Source organism: Balaenoptera acutorostrata, chromosome 4 (assembly GCF_949987535.1).
Source record: "Balaenoptera acutorostrata chromosome 4, mBalAcu1.1, whole genome shotgun sequence".
In the NCBI taxonomy this organism is placed as follows: Eukaryota; Metazoa; Chordata; class Mammalia; order Artiodactyla; family Balaenopteridae; genus Balaenoptera; species Balaenoptera acutorostrata.
The window spans coordinates 24,461,134-24,483,275 of NC_080067.1; the positions used below are offsets into that span (position 1 = coordinate 24,461,134).

Genomic DNA, 22,142 nt, shown 5'->3' on the forward strand with positions numbered 1-22,142 from the left:
TAGAGAAAGGCCCGCGCACCGCGATGAAGAGCGGTCCCCGCACCGCGATGAAGAGTGGCCCCCGCTTGCCGCAACTGGAGAAAGCCCTCGCACGAACCGAAGACCCAACACAGCCAAAAATAAATAAATAAATAAATAAATAAGAAAATCCTTTAAAAAAAAAAAAAACATTTATCAGAGCCTAATACAAGCCTGCACTGTGCAGACGTGGGAGATGCTAGAGAACCAAGCGGCCACGGTCCCCGCCTTCTTGGACCTCGGTGTACAATTACACTGCACATTCAGCAAAGATTACAAAGAATACTTGCACACCCTGAATGGAGCTGAGGAGAATTCCAGGTGTTGCAAGCCTTAGGGGCCAGCGTAGTTTTCCTTAAGAAATGATATTTGAAGAACACTCTCAACAGCAAAATGGAGGTTAACTAACGGAAGAGGCAGGGAGGAGCGTCCAGGCCGAGGGAAGAGCACCTGCAGAGGCCCTGGGTGAGAAGGACCTTGCAACATTTGAGGATCTAAATGAAGCCAGAGGAGGCAGGGGCAACATCAAACACAGGGCCTCGCGCCAACCCTAAGGAGTTTTGATCTTTAAAGAAACAGCCAGCAGCCTTACAGGGTTTCAAGGAGCGAATGCCACGATCGGATTTACCTGCCCCGCGGCTACAAAGCAGGTAGGGTTTGGCCCACCTGGATTTCCCCAGCGTCCGACCAGCGCCGGCTATCCGCTGCTTCTTACCGAGGCATCTAGGGAGGGGGTGAGAACGCAAAGCCGGCGGCGGGAGCGGCGGGCGGGATTGGGTCGCCGCGCGGGGAGGCGGACGGCGGCCTGAACGGGGCACCCCCCGGGGACCTGAAGCGCGACAGAGAGTCGGCGCGCTCGGGACTCGCGCCTGCCGAGCTCTCGCTTCCGCGGAGGCTGCGTCTGGTTCTCGGCGAAGGGACGAGGCCACGCGGCCTAAGTGGCCGAGTCGGCGGAACCCACCGGTCGCTGGGCCCAGAGCCCCACCGCGGCCCACAGCGCCCAGGTGAGCCCCGCGCTCCAGGTGGGGCGGCCCGGCCGGCCCGGAAGCCCCTGCCCGCAGCCCCAGGCGACCCCGCCGCGGCGCTGGCGGCCGCCATCTCCGGGCGGCGGCGGCGGCGGCGGCGGCGGCGGCGGCGGTGGGCGCGCCGAGCGGTGGGCGGTGTCTCCGCGGCCTGGCGACCCTGCGGTGAGGCCCGGGCCCGCACGGGGGGCGGGGAGGGGGCTCCTGGCGCCTCCCGGCGGCCGGGCCGCGGGCGCGGCAGGGACCGGGGCGGGCGGCGGGGCGCCCCTACCCGACCAGGCCCCGCCACCCGCGGCTCCGGCCTCTCCCCGAGTATAAATTCATACTTGTCGCCGTCGGAAAAGTGGAGCAGAAAAGCACGAGCAAGGAAGCGCAGGAGCCGAACCCCCGCTCCCGGGAGACACTCGGGTTAACATTAAGGTGTATTTCCTTCCAGTCCCCTTTTCCCTGCAAGCATGAGCGGGCTGTATTTTTGCAGAACCTGGATCATAAAGTGCCGCAGCTCGGCTTCTTTGTCTTGCTAATACATCCCACGCGTCTGCGCGCGGCTTTCGATGTTTTTCTCCATCCTTTTCATTGGCCGCGCTAGGCTGTGTTGGGGCCGGGTTGACCGCGCCAGGCCGGGGCTTGACGCTCGCTGAGTGACAGGACTGTGATTTACTTAATGGATTATCTCTCTGATGGTGAACGTACAGGTGGTTTTCAGTTCTTAGCTATTACAAAAAGCAATTCGTTGAGCACTGTTCCGTCTGGTTTTTTGAGCACGATTATTTGTTTAGAGAGAATCCCTCTTAAGGCTTGTGGTATACGTTGCAAAAATGCACCTCGGAAAAGTTATTTACGTTTTTGTGCCTCGCATTTGGGAACACCTGGCTTAGGGAGCTTTCTGACAGACTTTGCTGGAGATCCCAGTGCTTCACAAGGGATCGGGCGGACGGTGTCAACACCTCTTTAAGTTTGACCTGCCTTGTAGCTGGCCTTACCTAGAGCTTTGCTGAAAAGGAACTGTGAGTACCTTAGTAATTTTTAAAACTGACTTAGGTTTAGCTTGGATAAACCATTACAGTCTCCAATACGACTAAACCTAAGTTAAAGCAAAATTCAAGCTGGGGTTAAATGAACAGTGGAAACTGTTTTATATTTAAGTCATACTCTCTGATACATGGATGCTGGGTTGCTAGGGAAGGGATTTTAAAGGATTATGCTGATGGGTATATCACCAGATACTCAGAAAGCTTCCTTTGAAGACATGTAAAGTTTCAAGTGAGTGAGTGACATTGTCCTTATCAGTGAAAATAAATGGAATTTGTTTTTCCATCCTTTTTATTTACATTCTTAAAACTTTGTGCTGAAATACAGGGGATTTTTCTTTGTAATGATCATTTTCCAGTTTGGTCACATGGTCGTGATAATTAAATGTATGTATGGTGGATGAATTTAGAATATGACATGTGTTTATTAAGTCCAATTTGTAGCTTAGAGATGTGTGTGAGACAGATATTTCTCATTATTCATATGAGTAAGGTAGAAATCGGGGACATGGACAGCTGTGATCATCTCTTGGTTATAGGTGTAATCATATTCCAAGAAACACTACTGGCAGGGCACCTGGGGTTTTTTTTTTAAACAGTTTTGTTGAGATATAATTCATATAGCATACACTTCACCCATTTAAAGGGTATAATTCAACGGGTTTTTTGTATATTACAGTATTAATTTTTTAAGTTGTGGTAAAATATATATGACATAACATTTGCTGTTTTAAAATGTACAGTTCTGTGGCATAAAGTACATTCATGATGTCGTGCAACCGTCACCACTATTTCCAAAACTTCAACACCTTAAACTGATACTCTGTAAATAAATGTTGAATGTATAAATGAATGTTGATAGTTGAGGGAAAAAATTTTTTTCTGTGATCTTGATTTCTAACCTTTCTAATTTGCTGTGTTGTCTTTTATACTTTATATAAAATATAATTATAATTAATATGGTACCATGCCTTATCTTAGTGTGATAATATTTGAAGTTCCTTATAATGGAAAATTGGGCAGTTCTTTCAAGTTTGCTGAATTACTGAACTTTCTAGAGTCTCTAAAAGTTGTAGAGCAAATTTTGAATGATATCCCAAAGTCTACTCTGATTTACAAAGGATGCTGATTTAAGTTTATATTATGCTGTTGGCTTACTCTATTACTATGTATTCTCTTTGCTTTGATAGTTGCAGGATACCCTCCACTTTCATAGGAGCTATCCTAAGAAATTTTCATTTTAAGATTTTTTTTGATGTGGACCATTTTTGAAGTCTTTATTGAATTTGTTACAGTATTGCTTCTGTTTCATGTTTTGGTTTTTCGGCCATGAGGCATGCGGGATCTTAGCTCCCTGACCAAGGATGGATCCCGCACCCCCTGCATTGGAAGGCAAAGCCTTAACCACTGGACCACCAGGGAAGTCCCCCTAAGAAATACTTTTAAGACTAGAAAAATCCACAAATATATAAGGTGCTAAAAAAAAGAGGGATTTATTTTAGGTACAATATGTTTTGAATCTTTAGCTTTCATTCCAAAATGCTTAGCTTTTCTTTGCCTGTTGGATCGCTTTTATGGGTGCTAAGGTCTTCTTTAATATCTTTAAAATTTTTAAATTAATTATTTATTTATTTTTGGCTGTGTTGGATCTTCGTTGCTGCGCGCGGGCTTTCTCTAGATGTGGGGAGCAGGGGCTACTCTCCGTTGCGGTGAGCGGGCTTCTCATTGCGGTGGCTTCTCTTGTTGCAGAGCACAGGCTCTAGGCGCACGGGCTTCAGTAGTTGCAGCACTTGGGCTCAGTAGTTGTGGCTCACGGGCTCTAGAGCGCAGGCTCAGTAGTTGTGGCTCACGGGCTCAGTTGCTCCGCAGCATGTGGGATCTTCCCAGACCAGGGCTCGAACCCGTTTCCCCTGCATTGGCAGGCGGATTCTTAACCACTGCGCCACCAGGGAAGCCCTTAATATCTTTTTAAAAACAATTTATGGCTTCTGGCTGTTTCCAGACCAAAAAGATTGTCAATCTCCCGTTTTTTACAAGGAGTGAGCACCCTTGGACATCTATACAGAAAAGGCTAGACTAGAGTAGATCTTGGGAGCAAAAAAATAGTTGAAATTATTTTTCAATAGGTTTGGCAGGGGTACAACTGTTAATCCCAAATCTTCAAATGTGGGGGGTTTCCTATGCGTGTGAGTATTATGTGTGCTTCTGATTTTAGCATTACAGCCCAGATACTGTTTAGTTAATTACACAGGAGTTCTGGACTTTAGTTTTGGCTTGGGCTCTTCTAGTGACCTGAGCAAACTACGTAACTTTTATGGATTCATTATTGGCACTAGTAAATTAAGTGGGCTTGAGTAAGTGGGCAAATTAAGTTTGCTCTTAGAAAGCAAACTGGCATACCCCTGGATGCTTCTTGCAAGCTTAACACATATACCATACATTTCACCCATTTAAAGGGTATAATTCAATAGGTTTTTTTGTATATTACAGTATTAATTTTTTAAGTTGTGATAAAATATATATGACATAAAATTTGCCGTTTTAAAATATACAGTTCAGGGGGCTTCCCTGGCTTCCCTAGTTCAGTGGCATAAACTAGAGTTTATTCTCTGGTTTTAGGAAATTATAAATCCATAACAGGTAAAAATATGATTGGCTAATTTGCGTGATTTAACTTCTTTCCCTGAAAATTAGATATTGCAATTCTATTGTATGTAAATGCTGTTTCATCAGAAACTGCATGCAATTTAAGAAATGGATTGCAGAGTTAGAAAAACTCTTTGCAAATGTCATCTTTGTTGCTCTCAGTCTTTCTTTGCTGCAATTCTCCTTTTCTCTTTCCTGGCTGCTAATTGGATTAAAGACTGTTTTGCCAACCATGGCATCTGGAGATGACAGTCCTATCTTTGAAGATGACGAAAGGTAAATGTCTTGCATTGCAATAAAACTAGCTTATGAAACTTTCAAGATGGTTTTAATCATTCAGGAGAGTTATTTATCCAGGCTACTTTTTAAAGGACACATTTTGTAATATTGCAGAACACATAGTTTTGCTTTTCTGTGATTTCGAGAAAGGGCGGTAAACACCTGGCATAGAGGTGGCCAGCACTAATGTGGCATCCTTTTCCATAGGACCTGGATGTAAGGTCTCCAAATCCGTCTCAGCACAAAATTCTTGGCAGTCACTTCAAAATGATATAAAATCCATTTACTGTCTCTGATTTAGAGCCTACAGAGGAGATTAGAGTGAATGAAGAACAGGATGTAGTTAAGAGAACAGACTCTGGAGCCAGAGTCCTACTAAGTTTACATCCCATCTGCCACTTACTGTCATTGTGACCTTAAACAAGCCCTTAGCCTCTCTGAGCCTCAGTTTCCTCATCTATAAATAGAGATAATGATAGTACCCACCTCATGGTGAGGATTCTTTGAGTTAATATATATAAAGCTCTTAGCACAGTGATTGACACACAGTAAGTACTAAATAACTGCTAGCTATGATCATTATTGCTGTAATAAATGTTACTTCTCTCAAAGCTAAAGATCTATATCAGTATCAAAATAGTACTTACATGTTACATACGCATTATACATAACAGGTTATTCACATAGGACACACATATAATATATATTTTATATTAAAATATTAATATAAACTATGTGTTTAAATTGTGCCAGAAACTTGACAAAACAGAATCTTTTATATTTTTAATAAGATTTCCTGTAATAATGACAAGAGTACTATCTTCCATAACATTTTTATATCTATTATAGAACATTTCTTCCATGACTTCTTTTTTCCTCAGTCTTAGTATTATAAATTAGAACCTTTTTTGTTAAAATTAATCCCTGGTTATTGGTTTAAGTATAAAATGTTTTGAGAATTCTTGCTTTCGAGTGATTGGATCTGAAAAAGTAAAACCAAAATTAAATACCGTGCTTTTTAAGTGACGGGAGGGAGAAGTAGAAACTTTATACTGACCTTTCCAAGCATTATTCTGTGGCCTAGCTTAGAATACTGTCGTGGATAAACTGACTGATTCTTAATCCTATTATATTAAGGTGACTTTGGAATTATCTGTCTATATACCCATATATAGTAATTTCATCTTAAAAGAAGAATGCATAAGAGGGAGAAGATAGTTACATGTGCTGTAAGTAGGCTTTCTTAGCTAATATCACTTTAATATTTTATAATTTCAGGGCTTTTTAAAATCTGATATTTTCACCTTGGAAGGATTAATTGGTTTTTCTGTTACTGTTTTGGCCTATTATAATTGCTTAATTTTATTCCCTTAGCCCTCCTTACAGCCTGGAAAAAATGACAGATCTCGTAGCTGTTTGGGATGTTGCTTTAAGTGATGGAGTCCATAAGATTGAATTCGAACATGGGACCACGTCAGGCAAACGAGTGGTATATGTAGATGGAAAGGTAGGGGAAAAGGTCACTTCGTAAAATATGTGTACATCCTGTGTACAGAGAAGCTTGTACAGGGAAGCTGGATTTTGCTAATAATGTAGATTCTTCATATGTGAATGCAAGGCTTTTCTCTTACAGTGGTTATCTTTATATATTGGCCTGTATCATTTTGCCATACAAAGCAAACTAATAATAGTTGTGCAATTCATAGACTATAACATCTAATATTTAAACTTAAAATGACTTTATTTTCTAAAACCTTTGTATCGTGAAAATATTAAATTTTCTTCCATTTATGTGTTTTCAACTTTTATATTTTATTACTTAGGAAGAGATAAGAAAAGAATGGATGTTCAAATTAGTGGGCAAAGAAACCTTCTGTGTTGGAGCTGCAAAGATGAAAGCAACCATAAATATAGATGCTGTCAGTGGTTTTGCTTATGAATATACTCTGGAAATTAATGGGAAAAGTCTCAAGAAGTATATGGAGAACAGATCAAAAACCACCAATACTTGGGTATTACATTTGGATGGTGAGGACTTTAGAGTTGTGCTGGGTAAGTGAGAGCCGTTTCTGCAGAATTTATTGGCTTTTTATGGTGGCCATTTAATTAGTTCCTCTAACTGTCCAGACCTTTTATGGGAGCTTTGAATAGGACAGAATGTTAAGTGCAGTTGTATTTCTCATGTGTCCTGTGGAAATGAAGTATTCATTGAATCGACTGATTTATATGGAGAATATGAGAGCCAGATTTTATAGTGATGGATTCGAGGATTATAAACTTGGGTTTAAAAAAAGAAATATTGATGTAGACATTTGTTATTAATTGATATTTCTCTTTAAAAGCATGTCTAAAGGCAGTTGGAAATTAAAGATACATCAGTAAAAAGGGAATTTTTCTCTAGGTAGCAATAGGTTTAGGACTGCAGCAGATCAAAATCATCAGTCCAGATAAAGTAGATTAAAAAATAAAAAGTAAGCCATTGCTCTTTAAGCTAAGTTCTGCTATTACAGATTGCCATCTGTGTTCTCAGTTTCTGTTGGGCCTACAAAACTTGCAAGACAAATATTTACTACCTTTTCACTCTTCTGGTTACTCTTAGTATTTCCTGCTTCTCATATCACTAAGTTAAAACTATGTAGATCATCTCATTAATTCATTGATTCATTTATTTAGTTATTATTGAGAACCTCTTAAACGGCAGTTTGTGTACCAGGCCTTAAGGATACATAAATGAAGAGATTTTGTCTGTGTCTTTTTTTTTTTTTTTTTGAAGTATAGTTGTTTTTTTTTTTTTAAACATTTTTCTACTTTTTTTTTTTAATTTAATTTAATTTTATTATTTTATTTATGGCTGTGTTGGGTCTTCGTTTCTGTGCGAGGGCTTTCTCTAGTTGCGGCAAGTGGGGGCCACTCCTCATCGCAGTGCGCGGGCCTCTCACTATCGCGGCCTCTCTTGTTGCGGAGCACAGGCTCCAGACGCGCAGGCTCAGCAATTGTGGCTCACGGGCCTACTCGCTCCATGGCATGTGGGATCTTCCCAGACCAGGGCTCGAACCCCTGTCCCCTGCATTGGTAGGCAGATTCTCAACCACTGCACCACCAGGGAAGCCCTGTCTGTGTCTTTTAAGAGTATATAGTCTAGGGCTTCCCTGGTGGCGCAGTGGTTAAGAATCTGCCTGCCAAGGCAGGGGACACGGGTTTGAGCCCTGGTCTGGGAAGATCCCACATGCCGCGGAGCAACTAAGCCTGTGCGCCACAACTACTGAGCCTGTGCTCTAGAGCCCGCGAGCCACAACTACTGAGCCCACGTGCCACAACTACTGAAGCCCTTGCACCTAGAGCCCATGCTCCTCAACAAGAGAAGCCACCGCAATGAGAAGCCTGCGCACCACAACAAAGAGTAGCCCCTGCTCGCCGCAGCTAGAGAAAGCCCGCGTGCAGCGACAAAGACCCAACACAGCCAAAAATAAATAAATTTATTAAAAAAAAAAAAAAGAGTATATAGTCTAGTTGAATGCTAGAAAGTACCTTAAAATTTTTTTTTAAGAATGAAAAATGTTTATCAGGTAATAAATGCACATAGTTGGAAAAAAAGGAAACCAAGAAACTCCTGTGTGGTTTATTTATTAAAGAAATTGGGTCAATTTTTCTTGAAGAGGATAGGAAACCACCAAATTGTCTTCCAAAGCGGCTGTACCATTTTGTGTTCCTCCCAGCAATGAGTGAGAGTTCCTGTTACTACACATCTTTGCCAGCAGTGTTGCCAGTGTTTTGGATTTTGGTCATTCTAATAAGTGTGTAATGATATCTCAGTTTTAATTTGCAAGTCCCTAATAATATGTGGTGTTGAGCATCTTTTCATATGCTTCTTTGCCATCTGTGTATCTTCTTTGGTGAGCTGTTTCTATAGAGCTTTTGCCCATTTTTCAATTGGGTGGTTTGTTTTCTTACTGTTGAGTTTTAAGAGTTCTTGGTATATTTTAGATAACGAGTTTAAAAAAATTGGAACCATAATCTTTAGTGCATTATGAGATTTGTTTTATATATCATGAGAAAAAAGCAGATTAATTTTTTCAACCATTTTGGCTTCAGTGATATTTAAAAGACTGTGTCTAGGTTGCCATTTAAATACTTCCTGTCAATCAGTAATTCTAAAAATGTAACAAAGATATTTAGATACACATTCTTTATCGGATACGTTTTGCAGTTATTTTCTTCCAGCCTGTGACTTGTACTGTCATCTTTATTTCTTTTTGATTTAAAAAATTTTCCTCCTCTTCATTTTCTGTTTCTATTAAGGAATTATTATGTTTGTTTTGTGTTCCTTTTAGTTTAGTCCTCATTTCTGAAATTACTTTTATTTCTAATTCTTACTGAGTTCTATACTTCATTTCTCAGAGTTTTTCTAATCATTGTTTAGTCATTCTTTTATATCTTGTATGATTTTCTTAATTTCTTTCAGCTCATTTTGAAATAGTATTTTACAGCTTTACCTTTCATGTAAGCATGTCTTTCTTTTTTTTTTTTTTTTTTTTTTTTTTTTAATTTTTATTTATTCATTTATTTATTCATTCATTTATGGCTGTGTTGGGTCTTCGTTTCTGTGCGAGGGCTTTCTCTAGTTGTGGCAAGTGGGGGCCACTCTTCATCACGGTGCGCGGGCCTCTCACTGTAGCGGCCTCTCTTGTTGCGGAGCACAGGCTCCAGACGCGCAGGCTCAGTAATTGTGGCTCACGGGCGTAGTTGCTCCGCGGCATGTGGGATCTTCCCAGACCAGGGCACGAACCTGTGTCCCCCGCATTGGCAGGCAGACTCTCAACCACTGTGCCACCAGGGAAGCCCAAGCATGTCTTTCTGATGCTTCTATTTTCTGTAATGATGGTAGTCTGTTCTTTTTTCTTACAATTTTGTATGGATCTAGAGCTCAATACCTTTCTTTGATAATTCTTATGTGATCTTAGTTTTTCTGAATTTTTAGAAGGGAGTGTGGTTTTGTGTAGCTTTTTAAACTTCAGGTTCTTGAGTTCCCTTTTCTGTCGTTTTTGGATGATGTTAAAATCATTGGGGCACACTTTCTGAGATGGCTGCTGTTTCCTTACCCCATTTTTTCTAGATTTTCTCTTTCTTTAACTCTCGTGTCCCTGGGTGCTCAGTTTGGATTGTCTTCCCACAGGTTTCTTCTCAGTGTGGGGTTTGTGCTGGAAGGGAGCTTCGGCGGGTTGGTTTGAGGGTTCCTGGGGCCCAGACTGCTGTAGCCCTTTCAGACCCCTCCCACCGCTGCCACACCCCATCCACTGTCAGGATGTAAAACCCCTTCTAGTTCAGCTGCTCTTCACACATCGCCCCTCCGAACACTCCAGTTAGAACCGGGACTGCCGTCTGGGGATTCTTAGGTCCACCAGAGGCTCTGCTGCTTCCCTCTGCTTCCTTCTGCGTGGTTGCCAATACTACAGCTACGGTCTCGTAGTTGCCCGTGGTTCCCCCACCTATTGGTATTGTAGTTTGTGGCGTAGATACTGTCCATGGGGTCTTTGGTTCTGTTCTGTTGCCCTGTCTGTTTTAGCAGGGGAAATTTGGAGACAGTAAAAAACTCATGCCTCTGCTGCCACTACCACCATCTTCATCATCAGCTTTCAAATTTACTTCATCCCCGGTTGAGTAAGGTGAGGCTGTGAACGTATAGTTCCCCCGCCGCTCCTCTCCCACCTTCACCGCCTTCAACTTCTGTCTTCTCTACCTTTTCTTTGACATCATCAGAGTAGTTAATATTTGTATTCTGTTCTGTAGCCATAACTGTGTTCTCCTGTATTTTTTCTATAGGTTGATTCTAAAATTAAAAACCAATAAATAACATTTATATTATTGTGATTTTGTAAATATTTTTGGAGTGGGCCATGGTTACATTCTTTCTCTGTATTATTGTCACACCCCCTGTGCCACTCAAAGGAAGCTGTTTTTAGTGTCAAGGTCAAGTGGGTTTTCTGTTCTATAATCTACCAGTTTCTCAAAATTATACCTCATTTTTTGTTTTCTTCACAATTGGACCTTGATTTTTTTTTTTTTTAGTCTTTTGTTTTTCTGGGCTCTTCTGGTGGCTTTTCTCTTTTCTTGTTGGAAATGGAAATATATCTTCTTTGCTAATGTTCCTAATGTCTGTCTGCATTTTTTACTCGTATTATCTATTGCTTCGAAATCTTCTCATTCTTAATGACAGTGTTCTTGGGCGTCTTTTGACTTCCTGTTCAAAACTAGATAGTTGCTTCCCAGGCCTGCTGCCCAGTGGCCGTCCTGGGCTTGCTTTCATGGAACCCTAGCTTTAGTTCCATCAGTTATTGAATCCCACAACTGCCAGTTTCACCTTTGTTTACTGGAAAATATCCTTAAGTGATTTCCTAATAAAGGGTGCCTAGGAGCTAAATATTATGTGACCCTTAAACGAAGTTGATACTTTTGCTTAGTATAGAGTTCTAGCTTTAAAATGTGTTTTTTTTTTTTCCCCCTGAGAAATTTGAAAGCCTTGTTCCAGTGTCTTCTATTCTCCATTGTTTTGAATGAGAAGTTCTATGCCAATCTGAATCTCATTAGTTTCTTCTTTCTGGAAGCTTTTGTGGGCTCATCTTTATCTTCCAGAATTTTACAGTGTTGTGTTTAGAAATGTAGTGGCTTACCAGCTACTTTACTTTTAGGTGAAAAGTGGTATTTCAGTATGTTTTTTATTTGCCTTTTTCAAAATTGGGTGAGGTTGAGCCTCTTTTCATGTGTTTAAGGTCCTTTTGTGTTTCTTTTCTGATAATGCCTGTATGTGTCCTTTGACCTGTTTTCTCTTGGGTTGTTGGTCTTTTTCTCCTTGATTGCTAGGAGTCCTTATATTACTAAAATTAGCTCTTTGTATTGTGAGCTTCAAGTATTTTTCCCAGTCTGTCATTTATTAGACGACTTTGCTTATACGTATGCATGTATTTTTTTAATCATGAAGAAATCTTTTTTACTTTCATGTAGTCAGATTTACTTACCCCTTTTCTTTTATGGCTTCTGGATTAGCAGTGTTCTTCAGAGGCATGTTAATAACTGCTATTATAGAAAATCTGAGTACATGTACACGTTCAGTTGTCCCACTAAATAAAATTCCGATTGTCACCACTGTCGTGGTTTATTTGAGCACCGTATGCTCTGATCCAGGCGGCTGAGCTGGGTTTGCCCACAACTGTGGCCGTAGATGCTTCCCACTCAGGCTGCCATTGGGCTTCCCCTCCCATACCTCCTGGGCGCCTCTGCCCTTCTCTCTCTCCCTCTAGCCCAGCTCAAAGTCCTTTCTCCACTCTCTAAGTGAGGCTCGCATCTTGAGGTGCAGGGAGAAGAGACCGTGTTCCTGGAGTAGACGGCTTGTCAGTGTCAAGGCATCTCAGCCTTGACACCCAGGCAGGTTTTTTTTTTTCTTTTTTTAAATGTGAATAGTACTTTTTAATGATTTGAAATTTAAAAGCAAACAATTACCAGAAGAAAGCATGTAATTTTTTTTGAATTGAATTTTTAAATTTAATTTTATTTATTTTTTATACAGCAGGTTCTCATTAGTTATCTATTTTATACATATTAGTGTATATATGTCAATCCCAATCTCCCAGTTCATCCCACCACCACCCCTCCTTTCTCCCCTTGGTGTCCATATGTGTGTTCTCTACATCTGTGTCTCTATTTCAGCCTTGCAAACTGGTTCATCTGTACCATTTTTCTAGATTCCACATATATGCGTTAATATACATTACTTGTTTTTCTCTTTCTGACTTACTTCACTCTGTATGACAGTCTTTAGGTTCATCCACGTCTCTACAAATGACCCAATTTCGTTCCTTTTTATGGCTGAGTAATATTCCATTGTATATATGAACCACATCTTCTTTATCCATTCATCTGTTGATGGGCATTTAGGTTGCTTCCATGACCTGGCTATTATAAATAGCTAATAATTTATTATAATTTATTATAAATTATAAATGCTGCAGTGAACATTGGGGCCCAGGCAGGTTTTGACCTCTGGGCTCCGTGTGCACACACAGGTCCCGCTGCTCTCTAGTCTTCGTAATAACACCTGAAGCTCATCTTCTGGCTGCTTAATGAGTGCAGTCCTCCCTCTTGCCACTCCCTGGGACACTGACATTCACAAGTGGCTCTAGGGATCCTCCCCCAAAATGCACATGCGTTTGTGACACGCGCACACATGTACACACCTCCCTGGAGTGAGCTGCGGCCGCTTAGCTAATGCCCAAGTGTATCGTGGCAACATTTTGCTCTATTGTGTCAGCACTGTACTCTGAACAGTCCATCAAGTACCATACCTATATTTTTTTTCTTATGATCCAGTAATTTTCCCCAAAGTGAAACCATAACAAAATGAATAGAGATTATTGTGCTATCCAGTATGAAATTTAAGGCTAAATTGCTATCTGTCCTGTATGAACAGCAAGGTAGCCTTTTCTGGTGGTCTCTTTGTGCCATCATCCAGTTGGGTTAGTGAGAGGCAGGAGGAATCATCTAGTCACTGATGTTAAAGGACGTTCTGGGAGGGGTAAATAAGGAGTCTGGGATTAGCAAATACACACTACTATATATGAAATAGATAAATGACAAGGTCCTACTGTATAGCACAGGGAACTCTACTCGATATTCTGTAATAACCTATAAGGGAAAAGAATCTGAAAAAGAGTATGTGTGTGTGTGTGTGTGTGTGTAACTGAATCACTGTGCTGTACACCTGAAACTAACACAACATTGTAAATCAACTATACTCCAATAAAAAAAAGAAAGAAAAGCAATACTTGCTATAATCCAAAAAATAAAAATATAAAAGGGATAAGGTCAAATATTACATTACTTGAAGTACATAGGTTTTTAAAAAGCCAAAAGTACTCTTTTTTTTTTTTAAACATCTTTATTGAAGTATAATTGCCTTACAATAGTGTGTTAGCTTCTGCTTTATAACAAAGTGAATCAGTTATACATATACAATATGTTCCCATTTCTCTTCCCTCTTGCATCTCCCTCCCTCCCACCCCTCTAGGTGGTCACAAAGCACCGAGCTGATCTCCCTGCAAAAGCACTCTTTAATTTGCTAAAATATATTGGTATCCTAAATGGAAACACATTGTAATCCTGGGAGTGTGTAAACCCTTCTTTGATTCACAACCAGACCTTAAAATTTTATTAAAACATTTCAGATGATATGAAAAAAAAAAGACATTCTGTGTGGAAAGGTCCCTCTTCGCATTCATTTGTCTGCATCCTCCTTTAAAGATTTTAACAAGTCTTCATTAATTTGTATTGGGATCATGATTTTCTCTTAAAAGATTGCTTTCATTTTTATTTTGTCTGCGAACAAAAGATAAACACAGTTTCTTCAAATTTGGAAGAATTTCAAAGCCATGAATGGAATTAATGGCGTTTTCAAAATCCAGTTTAACAAACTCTTCTTAAAATAATGAAGTGTTAACTTTAAATCACAGATTATAATTTTTTTTTCATCTGTTACTTTTACAGAAAAAGACACTATGGATGTATGGTGCAATGGTAAAAAAATGGAGACAGCAGTAAGTTGACCTTTTGATTACTCTCACCATGTGCGTGAGTGACCATTGAAACGTTGCTGTGTTTCCTAACTATGGAGATTTTATAAGTAACGAAGGTCCTGTTGGTTAAAAACAAAAAAGAGATGAAGTAATCCTGACTCCAAAATCTGAAGACCTTTCCTGGGCAGTGCCTGGGGCAGTGAGAGTTTGGTAACAACTTTTGTCCGGCACCAACCTCATACTCTACCTTTCCTCTCCTGGACCAGTCTCTACCCTGAAAAGAGTTCCGGCATTTACAGAATCCTCCCCGGGGAGGTGCAGCGCAATCTGCCGCGCTTCGGGACCGGGGTCCGGTGCAGAGAGCCCTTCGTCCTGGGTCACGGGCGCGGCTGGATAGGTGGCCGCCCCCTCGCCCATCATGCCCGTTTCGTGGGGACCCTGGTGCTAAACCGTTCGTAGACGATCTGCTTCTGGGTCCGGGTTTCGTACCTAGCAGAGCAGCTCCCTTGCTGCAAACTATTATTGAAAGTCAGCCCTCGACACAGGGTTTGTAAAAAAAAAAAAAAAAAAAAAAGTCCTCCCCAAAGGTTGCGTCCTCCTGTATTTATCCAGGTTAAAGGGGTGCTTTATACCACTGCTTCTCAAACTTACATGCATAGAATCAGTTGGGATCTTGTTAAAATGCGTATTCTAACATGTCCTCAGGTGTTGCCAGAGCTGCTGGTCCACAGGTCACACTTTGAATAGGAAGGCTTTACACCATACACTCAAAGCAGATAGTACTTTTCTAAAAGCAAAGGTTGTGAAAAAGGAATGATGCACACAATGTCAGGTGACACAAAGGCAGGTAGCTGTCTAAAGGCACTGTCACGAACCCCAGAAGACAAGTGGAATTTGTAGAGTAGCAGTGCTAAGAGGCTACCCCACCCATTGAAGCCGAGCACAATGAAATCCCCATCCAAACCCCAGTGTGTTGGGCTTTTGCTGCTTGCACTGTTAGGGCTGTGGTGGGATGAATATAAGAGTGCATCTCAAGTGGGAAGGAAATAATAGTGGTATGTACAGCAGGGGAGGAAGTGAAGCAGGGGAGGCGGTCCTGGACAGCTGGGAGTGTGGGAGCAGGAGCTGAAATCTTTGGGTGGAAATTCCCATGTGTTCTGGGGTCAGCTGGCAAGCAGGCGGTATACCAGCCCTGGTGTCCCCTTTCATGGCTTCAGACATGAACACCAGGGCTAGAGATCATGAGAAGCTCTCTTCCCCTGGCACAGTTTATCTAGCTGCAAGTTGTGGTTGCTGTTACCTCCCTTCTCTATTGTAGGTCTGGGAAGGTGAGGAGATGTGCTTGGAGGGAAGGTCTGGGATGAATTTATTCAGCAGACTAGCTGGGTCTTATAGCCAATCTGCTTCTAAGGAAGTGCCCAAGCCAGAAATCAAAAGTTACAAAGATTAATGCTTTTCTCTTTCTTAATCCTAGTTTTAATTCTTGAAGGGAAGTGTAACCAGGGCTCACTCAAAATTGATCCTCCACAGTTTGACCCACCCTCTGGGTTAAACCTACCCATCGAGACTTGTATGCAGAGAGGCTTGGAGAGCTCTTCAGTATTTTATGTCTCCTTTTGGACCAGCTTAAGTTTCCATGCCTACTGTGTGCCCGACGCCACATCTGCTAGTCCTTCCTATTCTTTCTTTCCTACCCTGGAATTCTCTAGATGGAGAGTCTGCAGTTTGGGATCACATTCCTTCCACCCTTCAGGAATTCTCCAGTGCAAATGTAAAGAGAGATTTAAAAATGTGGTTGTAAATAAGTAGGAAGTTGAAAATAATGTCCATCCACAATGTCTTTGTTCCTCAGTAATTGACAAGAAACCACAAGTGTTTGGACAATAGCTCTGTCTCACCCAGTTGCCTCCTCATTGTAACTACAACCTAGTTTGCTAGGCAGTTTTGGCAGCTCCATATCCGGGCAGTCTTCCCCAGCACTATGTACACCTGCTCTTGCTGCCTGTGAGTTACAGCTTATTTTCTCCATTTCCTTTTCATCTCAAAGCATCGTGACCAAGACTATGTATCTGTCATATTACCAAGAAGCTACTTACAAGGACTGTATTATTCAACCCTTCCTCTGCCCTCTAAATTGATTTTTACAGAAGTATGACCTGAAGGATTTTTTCAAAGCTCAATGTGAAAAGGGGTAAAAAGAACACACTAGACTCCAGGACCAGCACCCCTAGTCCTTGTGGTCAGTACACCTCCGTGTTGGCCAGATTCTTCCCAGAGCTAAGAAAAAGCTTCCCTCTCTGATGCCTCCTGTGCTTTCTTTGGTTAGATAATGTTAGCTACGGGGCCTTGCTCTGTCTGCTTTGGCTGCCAGGAAGCTCATAGCCAGGTTGTGAGTCTGATGGTGCTTCCTTGCATAATTCATTTTTATCCTCTAAGCCTCCTGTTCTTCCTTCCTTCTCTGTACTACTTGGCCCCTATCTTTTTACTCTAGATCAGTGCTGTTCAATAGAAATATGAGCCACAGATATGAGCTTCATATATAACTTTTCTAGTAGCCAGATTTCAAAAGTTTTACAGTGAAGTTCATCTTAATAAAAATTTGATTTAAATCAGTATATCAAAAATATCATTTAACATGTAATAAATATAAAAAGTTTCTACTGAGTTATTTTACATTCTTTGTTTCATACTAAGTCTTCAAATCCAGTGTATATTTTACCCTTAACAGAGTATCTCATTTTAGACCCACCTCATTACATGCTCAGTTGCCACATGTGGCCAGTGGCTACTGTACTGGACAGAGCAAGTCTAGACTCAGTAGTGTTTGGTTTTATGTTATTTTTTATGTTATGTACTTATTGTAAGCCACCTTATACACTGGGGAATCAGATTTTCAGAGTGGTTAAGAACACTCCATCCCTTACTGACTGGGGCCTTCAGCAAGTAATTTAACCACTCTGTGCCTCAGTTTCCTCACATATCAAATGTGGATAGTAATCGTACTCCAATCAGGTTATTGTGAGGATGCAATAAAATAATGCATGTAAACCATTCTTTGTATAGAATAAATCACTAATAAATGTTTGCTATCAGGTTTATTATTTTTACTTTTGAAAATAGTCTACATTGTCTACATAGTATATGTTATAGACACATAGCCATTAGAAACACTTTTTTTTTCTCTGAAACTTAAGATTCTTAAAGATTGTAGGGGGTACAAATAAGAAACCTTCATAACAGAGACGTAAAAGCATCTAAATACAAGCTTCTAACTTTAATCTTGCAAAGTTTAACATTGAACTAATATGTACTTCATTATACCTCCCTTTTTAGGTGATGTTAATGCTCTAGACAAAGATAAATGTTTCTGGAACACTAATTCCTCCTTCTTTTGTTTGCCCAGGGTGAGTTTGTAGATGACGGGACTGAAACTCACTTCAGTATTGGGAACCATGACTGTTACATAAAGGCTGTCAGTAGTGGGAAGCGGAAAGAAGGGATTATTCATACTCTCATTGTGGATAATAGAGAAATCCCGGAGATTCCTGAATGACTTCATGTTAATGAATTTTAATCTTAAGAAGTAAAGATCAGGACTTTTAAATTACTGTGGTGATTAAATATGTTCAGTATGTACTTTTCAGTACATCTAGTCGCCATGTTTTTATTTTTTAGTTACTTGAACTGCAATGTTCCAAAGGTCAGGAAGAAAAAATTATGTATCATAAATATTGCAATTTATTTTGTAAATAATGTAAAATGTTTTAACGTCAAATGGAAAATAAGATACGGACCAAAAATCACTAGTGTTTTACAAGAGCAACTTTTACTATAATAAATGCTATAAAGTAAAATTGGTGCTGCTTGATTTGTGTTTCTTAAAATGGATGTCTTTGTATATTTTTAACCTGTGCAGATAGTCTAGTTTAAAGCAGTTGGTATACAATGGTATTATTAGTTTAACTGAAATGAGAAGCATTTTCTATCTGTAAACAATGTTAAGGAGAGTCACGTAAGAATTTAATTAAAAATAGGTTTCTGAAAATGCAGTTGTTTAATCAGCATGATCAGGACAAAAAAAAAAAAAAAAAAAAAGGAAGAAGCAAACTTCTTTACACCAGACAGCATCAGTTGCATCGTCAGGCAGTGTTTAGAAAGTCAGAGTTGCACACCTGTGTGGAGGTGTTAGCGCTTTGTGACTGAAGCAGACCCACCCAGGCAGATTCACAGAGATGCCGCCTCAGTACGGGAAGTGGTCCAGATTGTGTCAGTACTCGTTTCTGAAGGTCTTTCAGGGCAGGACATGGTTTAATAGTAGAGCCTTTTAGCGGGGTATTTCATGTCCATTATCACATGGGGATCCTCCATAAGAGGGAGAATTCTCCATTTTCTAGACTTGCTCGGTCCACTACGGTAGCCATTAGTCATGTAGCTATTTAAGTTAAATTAATTAACTAAAATGAAACAATTAAAAATTCCTCTATCACACTAGCCACACTTCAGGTCCTCAGCAGTCACATGGGGCTAGCAGCCGCCACATTGGACAGTGCAGATACATAACATTTCCATCATCATACCAAGTCTGATTGGACGGCACTGGCCTAGAGACATTGTCTCAAGCTTAGTGAGCTGTTCCGTACTGGAACAGGCAGGATTTAGACCCAGGTTTTTCTGACGCTAAAACCTATACGCTGTACTACCATCTCCCTGCCGCTCACGTATTTCTAAGAGATTTGGGGCAGAACAGAGGCACAACCACGCTCTAACATCAGGCACGAGGAACTGAGGGGCAGGACAGCAGCGAGGGAACGTGGCTCAGACAGGCGGGGCCCCGGCAGGCAACATGCATGGTGGCAGAGCATATTAAAATTAGCCTGTGACTTACCTACTCTGACATTTGTTTTATTTGAAGTCTTACGACTGGAAGGTTAGCATACCACATGTATAGGAATCATCCCCCTGCTCTCCCCATGCCACCCCCCAGCCTTCCTTCACTGCCACGGGAAGATTAGGAGATGAATGAACTAAGAGGGACTCTTCTGAGGCTTATTAAACTCATTTTTGGGTTTGCTTTCAAGTGTTTGGGTGTGGTCGTTTTCATTTCCCTTGAATAAAGGGCGTTATTTATTATTTATTTATTTATTTATTTATTTAATGGCTCAGAGGAGAGGTCTGGGATGGAGATATACCTGTGAGCATCATTAACATATACAGGAGATTTCATGCAATGGAAATGAATAACATCAACTAGGAAGGTTGTAGAGAGAAAAAAAAAGGAAGGGACGGTTAAACCCTGAAGGGCTACAGCTTTTAGGCAAGGGAGATCTTCATTATGTAAGGAAATCCTGAAGCTATCAAACAACAACCTATTTGATTATCTAGAAGTTTAAAAGTTGTATGGTAAAAGATACCATAAGCAAAGTCAATAAACAAACAATAGATATGGGGGAGACACTTATAATGTAGATGACAAGGTCCAACATATATATAAAGAGCTTTTAAAAATTGATAAGAAAAGTCAGGCTAATTGTAAAATGGATAAAGGATGTTAATAGCCTATTTACAGAAAAGGAAATCCAAATAGCCAACAAATATATCTTTTAAATGCTCAATTTATAGCTAGGGGTATTATTTTAACAATGAAAACATCAAAAAATATTTAAAAGAGCAATGACATATTACTGACTGAGATATGGAAGAAAGGGTACCCCTTCACACTTTGGTGATGAAAATAAGTAAGTTCTTAGGAAAGCAATCTGACATTTATTAAATTAAAAATTCCATTTATATAAAGCTCAAAAACAGGCAGAAACTAATATATAGTCTTAGAAGTCCACATAATGCTCACTTTAGGGTGTAGTTAGTAACAAGGAGCACAAGAGAAATTTCTGGGATGAAGGTAATTTTCTATTTTTGATGTGAATGCCATTTACAAAGATGTATTCACTTTGTGAAAATTAATGAAGCTATATGCCAATATGATTTTTACCTTTCTGTCTGTATGTTATGTTCTGTATGAATGCTTAAATTTCAGTAAAGATTTTAAAGCGTACTTATAAAGTTTTTTAAAACACAACACACACACACACACACACACACACACACACACCTCTCACACACCCTTCTCTTTGGGAATCTATGCCATAAAAACAAAGCCTTCGGTGTCAGCATAAGGATATTTTTACCAGGATGTTTACTGCAGCATTGTGCATAGTGGGGGGAAAAAACTGGAAATTGTGAATGCTTATCTACAGAGAAATGATTGAATAAATTATTATACACCATTAACTACAATTCACCCATTTAGAAGAATGAACTGGAGAGATTTCCATAAAGTATTTTTCAATAAAAATACTTAAAGTAAAAAAAAAAAAAAAAAGCAAGTTGCAGAAAAGTGGGCATAATATAGTCCAATTGTGTAAAAAAAAAAAAAGAAAGAAAAAGAAAAATAGACACCTTGTATAATGTGTGTGTGTATATATCTTTTTCTGTATATGATTATACAAGCATGGAGAGAAATATGAAAGGTTAGAAACAGGTGACATGAGCTACCTACTGGGGATAGAGAATGAGGCTGACAGCGGGGTGGGGATAACTAAACAAAATCCAAGAAAAAATATAAGATTTCAACTTTAAAAAAGAAAGCATTTATGATCACATTTATGCATTTGTTAAAAAATTTTTGTAAGAAATGTACAAAGGAAAAACAGATTGTATAGAAGAGAAAGTGTTAGAAAAACAGACTGAGGAGTGTTTTGAGACAGTGGAAAATCCTAAGGTGTACAAAGTATTACAAAACAGGAATAGTTAACTATGTCAAATTGCTGCTGAGAAGATGAGAAGCATGAGAACTGAAAAGTGTCCATTTGATTTGGCAACATCAAGGATGCTGGTGAAAAAATTAATAAAATCGGTCTCAATGAAATGAGGAAGAAGCCATATGAAAGTGGTTGAAGAGTTAGTAGAGAAAGGAGTAAAGGTGGACAAGGTAATGCTGACAAATCTCTTACCAACAACTGAAAAATTGGTCAAAATATAAAACATATCTTCTTGAAGGCACCAGAAAGCAAAAAAGGCAGTGATGAATTTCTATGCCAAGGTGTGCAGGAGGAAACAGAAACCATAGTAGTAATCCAGGCATTTGGATTACTAGCAATCCTGGGACTGTTTACTGATTCTGCAACAGGAGGTCAGGCATCTAAACAGCACTTTGGACAGCCTTGCAAGGCTAGGGAGATGAATGTGGGGTCCAGGAATGCCAATGTTGGGAGGCTCTAGCAAAACTCCCACATTCTGGGCTGGGACCCCAAAGACCATAACTTAAGAAATAAGAGGAACTTCACTGGGGGTCCTGTGGTTAAGAATCCACCTTCCAGTGTGGGGGACATGGGTTTGATCCCTGGTCGGGGAACTGAGATCCCACATGCCGTGGGGCAACTAAGCCCATGCGCTGCAACTACTGAGCACACGGGCCACAACTAGAGAGCCCGCATGCCGCAGCGAAGGATCCTACATGCTGGGAAGATCCCAATGAAGATCCCGCGTGCTGCAACTAAGACCTGATGCAGCCAAAAATAAATAAA

At 40.4% G+C, this 22,142-nt stretch overlaps 1 protein-coding gene across 7 annotated transcripts; it reads left to right on the plus strand.

Annotated features, from left to right (window-relative positions):
* The first annotated feature begins 245 nt into the window (after positions 1-245).
* Positions 246-18,576, plus strand: FAIM (Fas apoptotic inhibitory molecule). 7 transcript variants are annotated; one of them, XM_007170329.3, is made up of 6 exons: positions 649-668; positions 4,935-4,993; positions 6,371-6,503; positions 6,820-7,048; positions 14,531-14,580; positions 17,963-18,576. In XM_007170329.3, the coding sequence occupies exons 2-6, from the start codon at positions 4,950-4,952 to the stop codon at positions 18,110-18,112; spliced, it is 606 nt and encodes a 201-aa protein (XP_007170391.1). In that variant the 5' UTR covers positions 649-668; positions 4,935-4,949; the 3' UTR covers positions 18,113-18,576. The 7 variants fall into 7 exon arrangements, with proteins under 7 accessions (XP_007170392.1, XP_007170391.1, XP_057401267.1 ...); XM_057545281.1 differs by lacking the exon at positions 649-668 and adding an exon at positions 896-1,022; XM_007170330.3 differs by lacking the exon at positions 4,935-4,993 and having other exon boundaries at positions 246-668; positions 17,963-18,573.
* Positions 18,577-22,142: the final 3,566 nt, after the last annotated feature.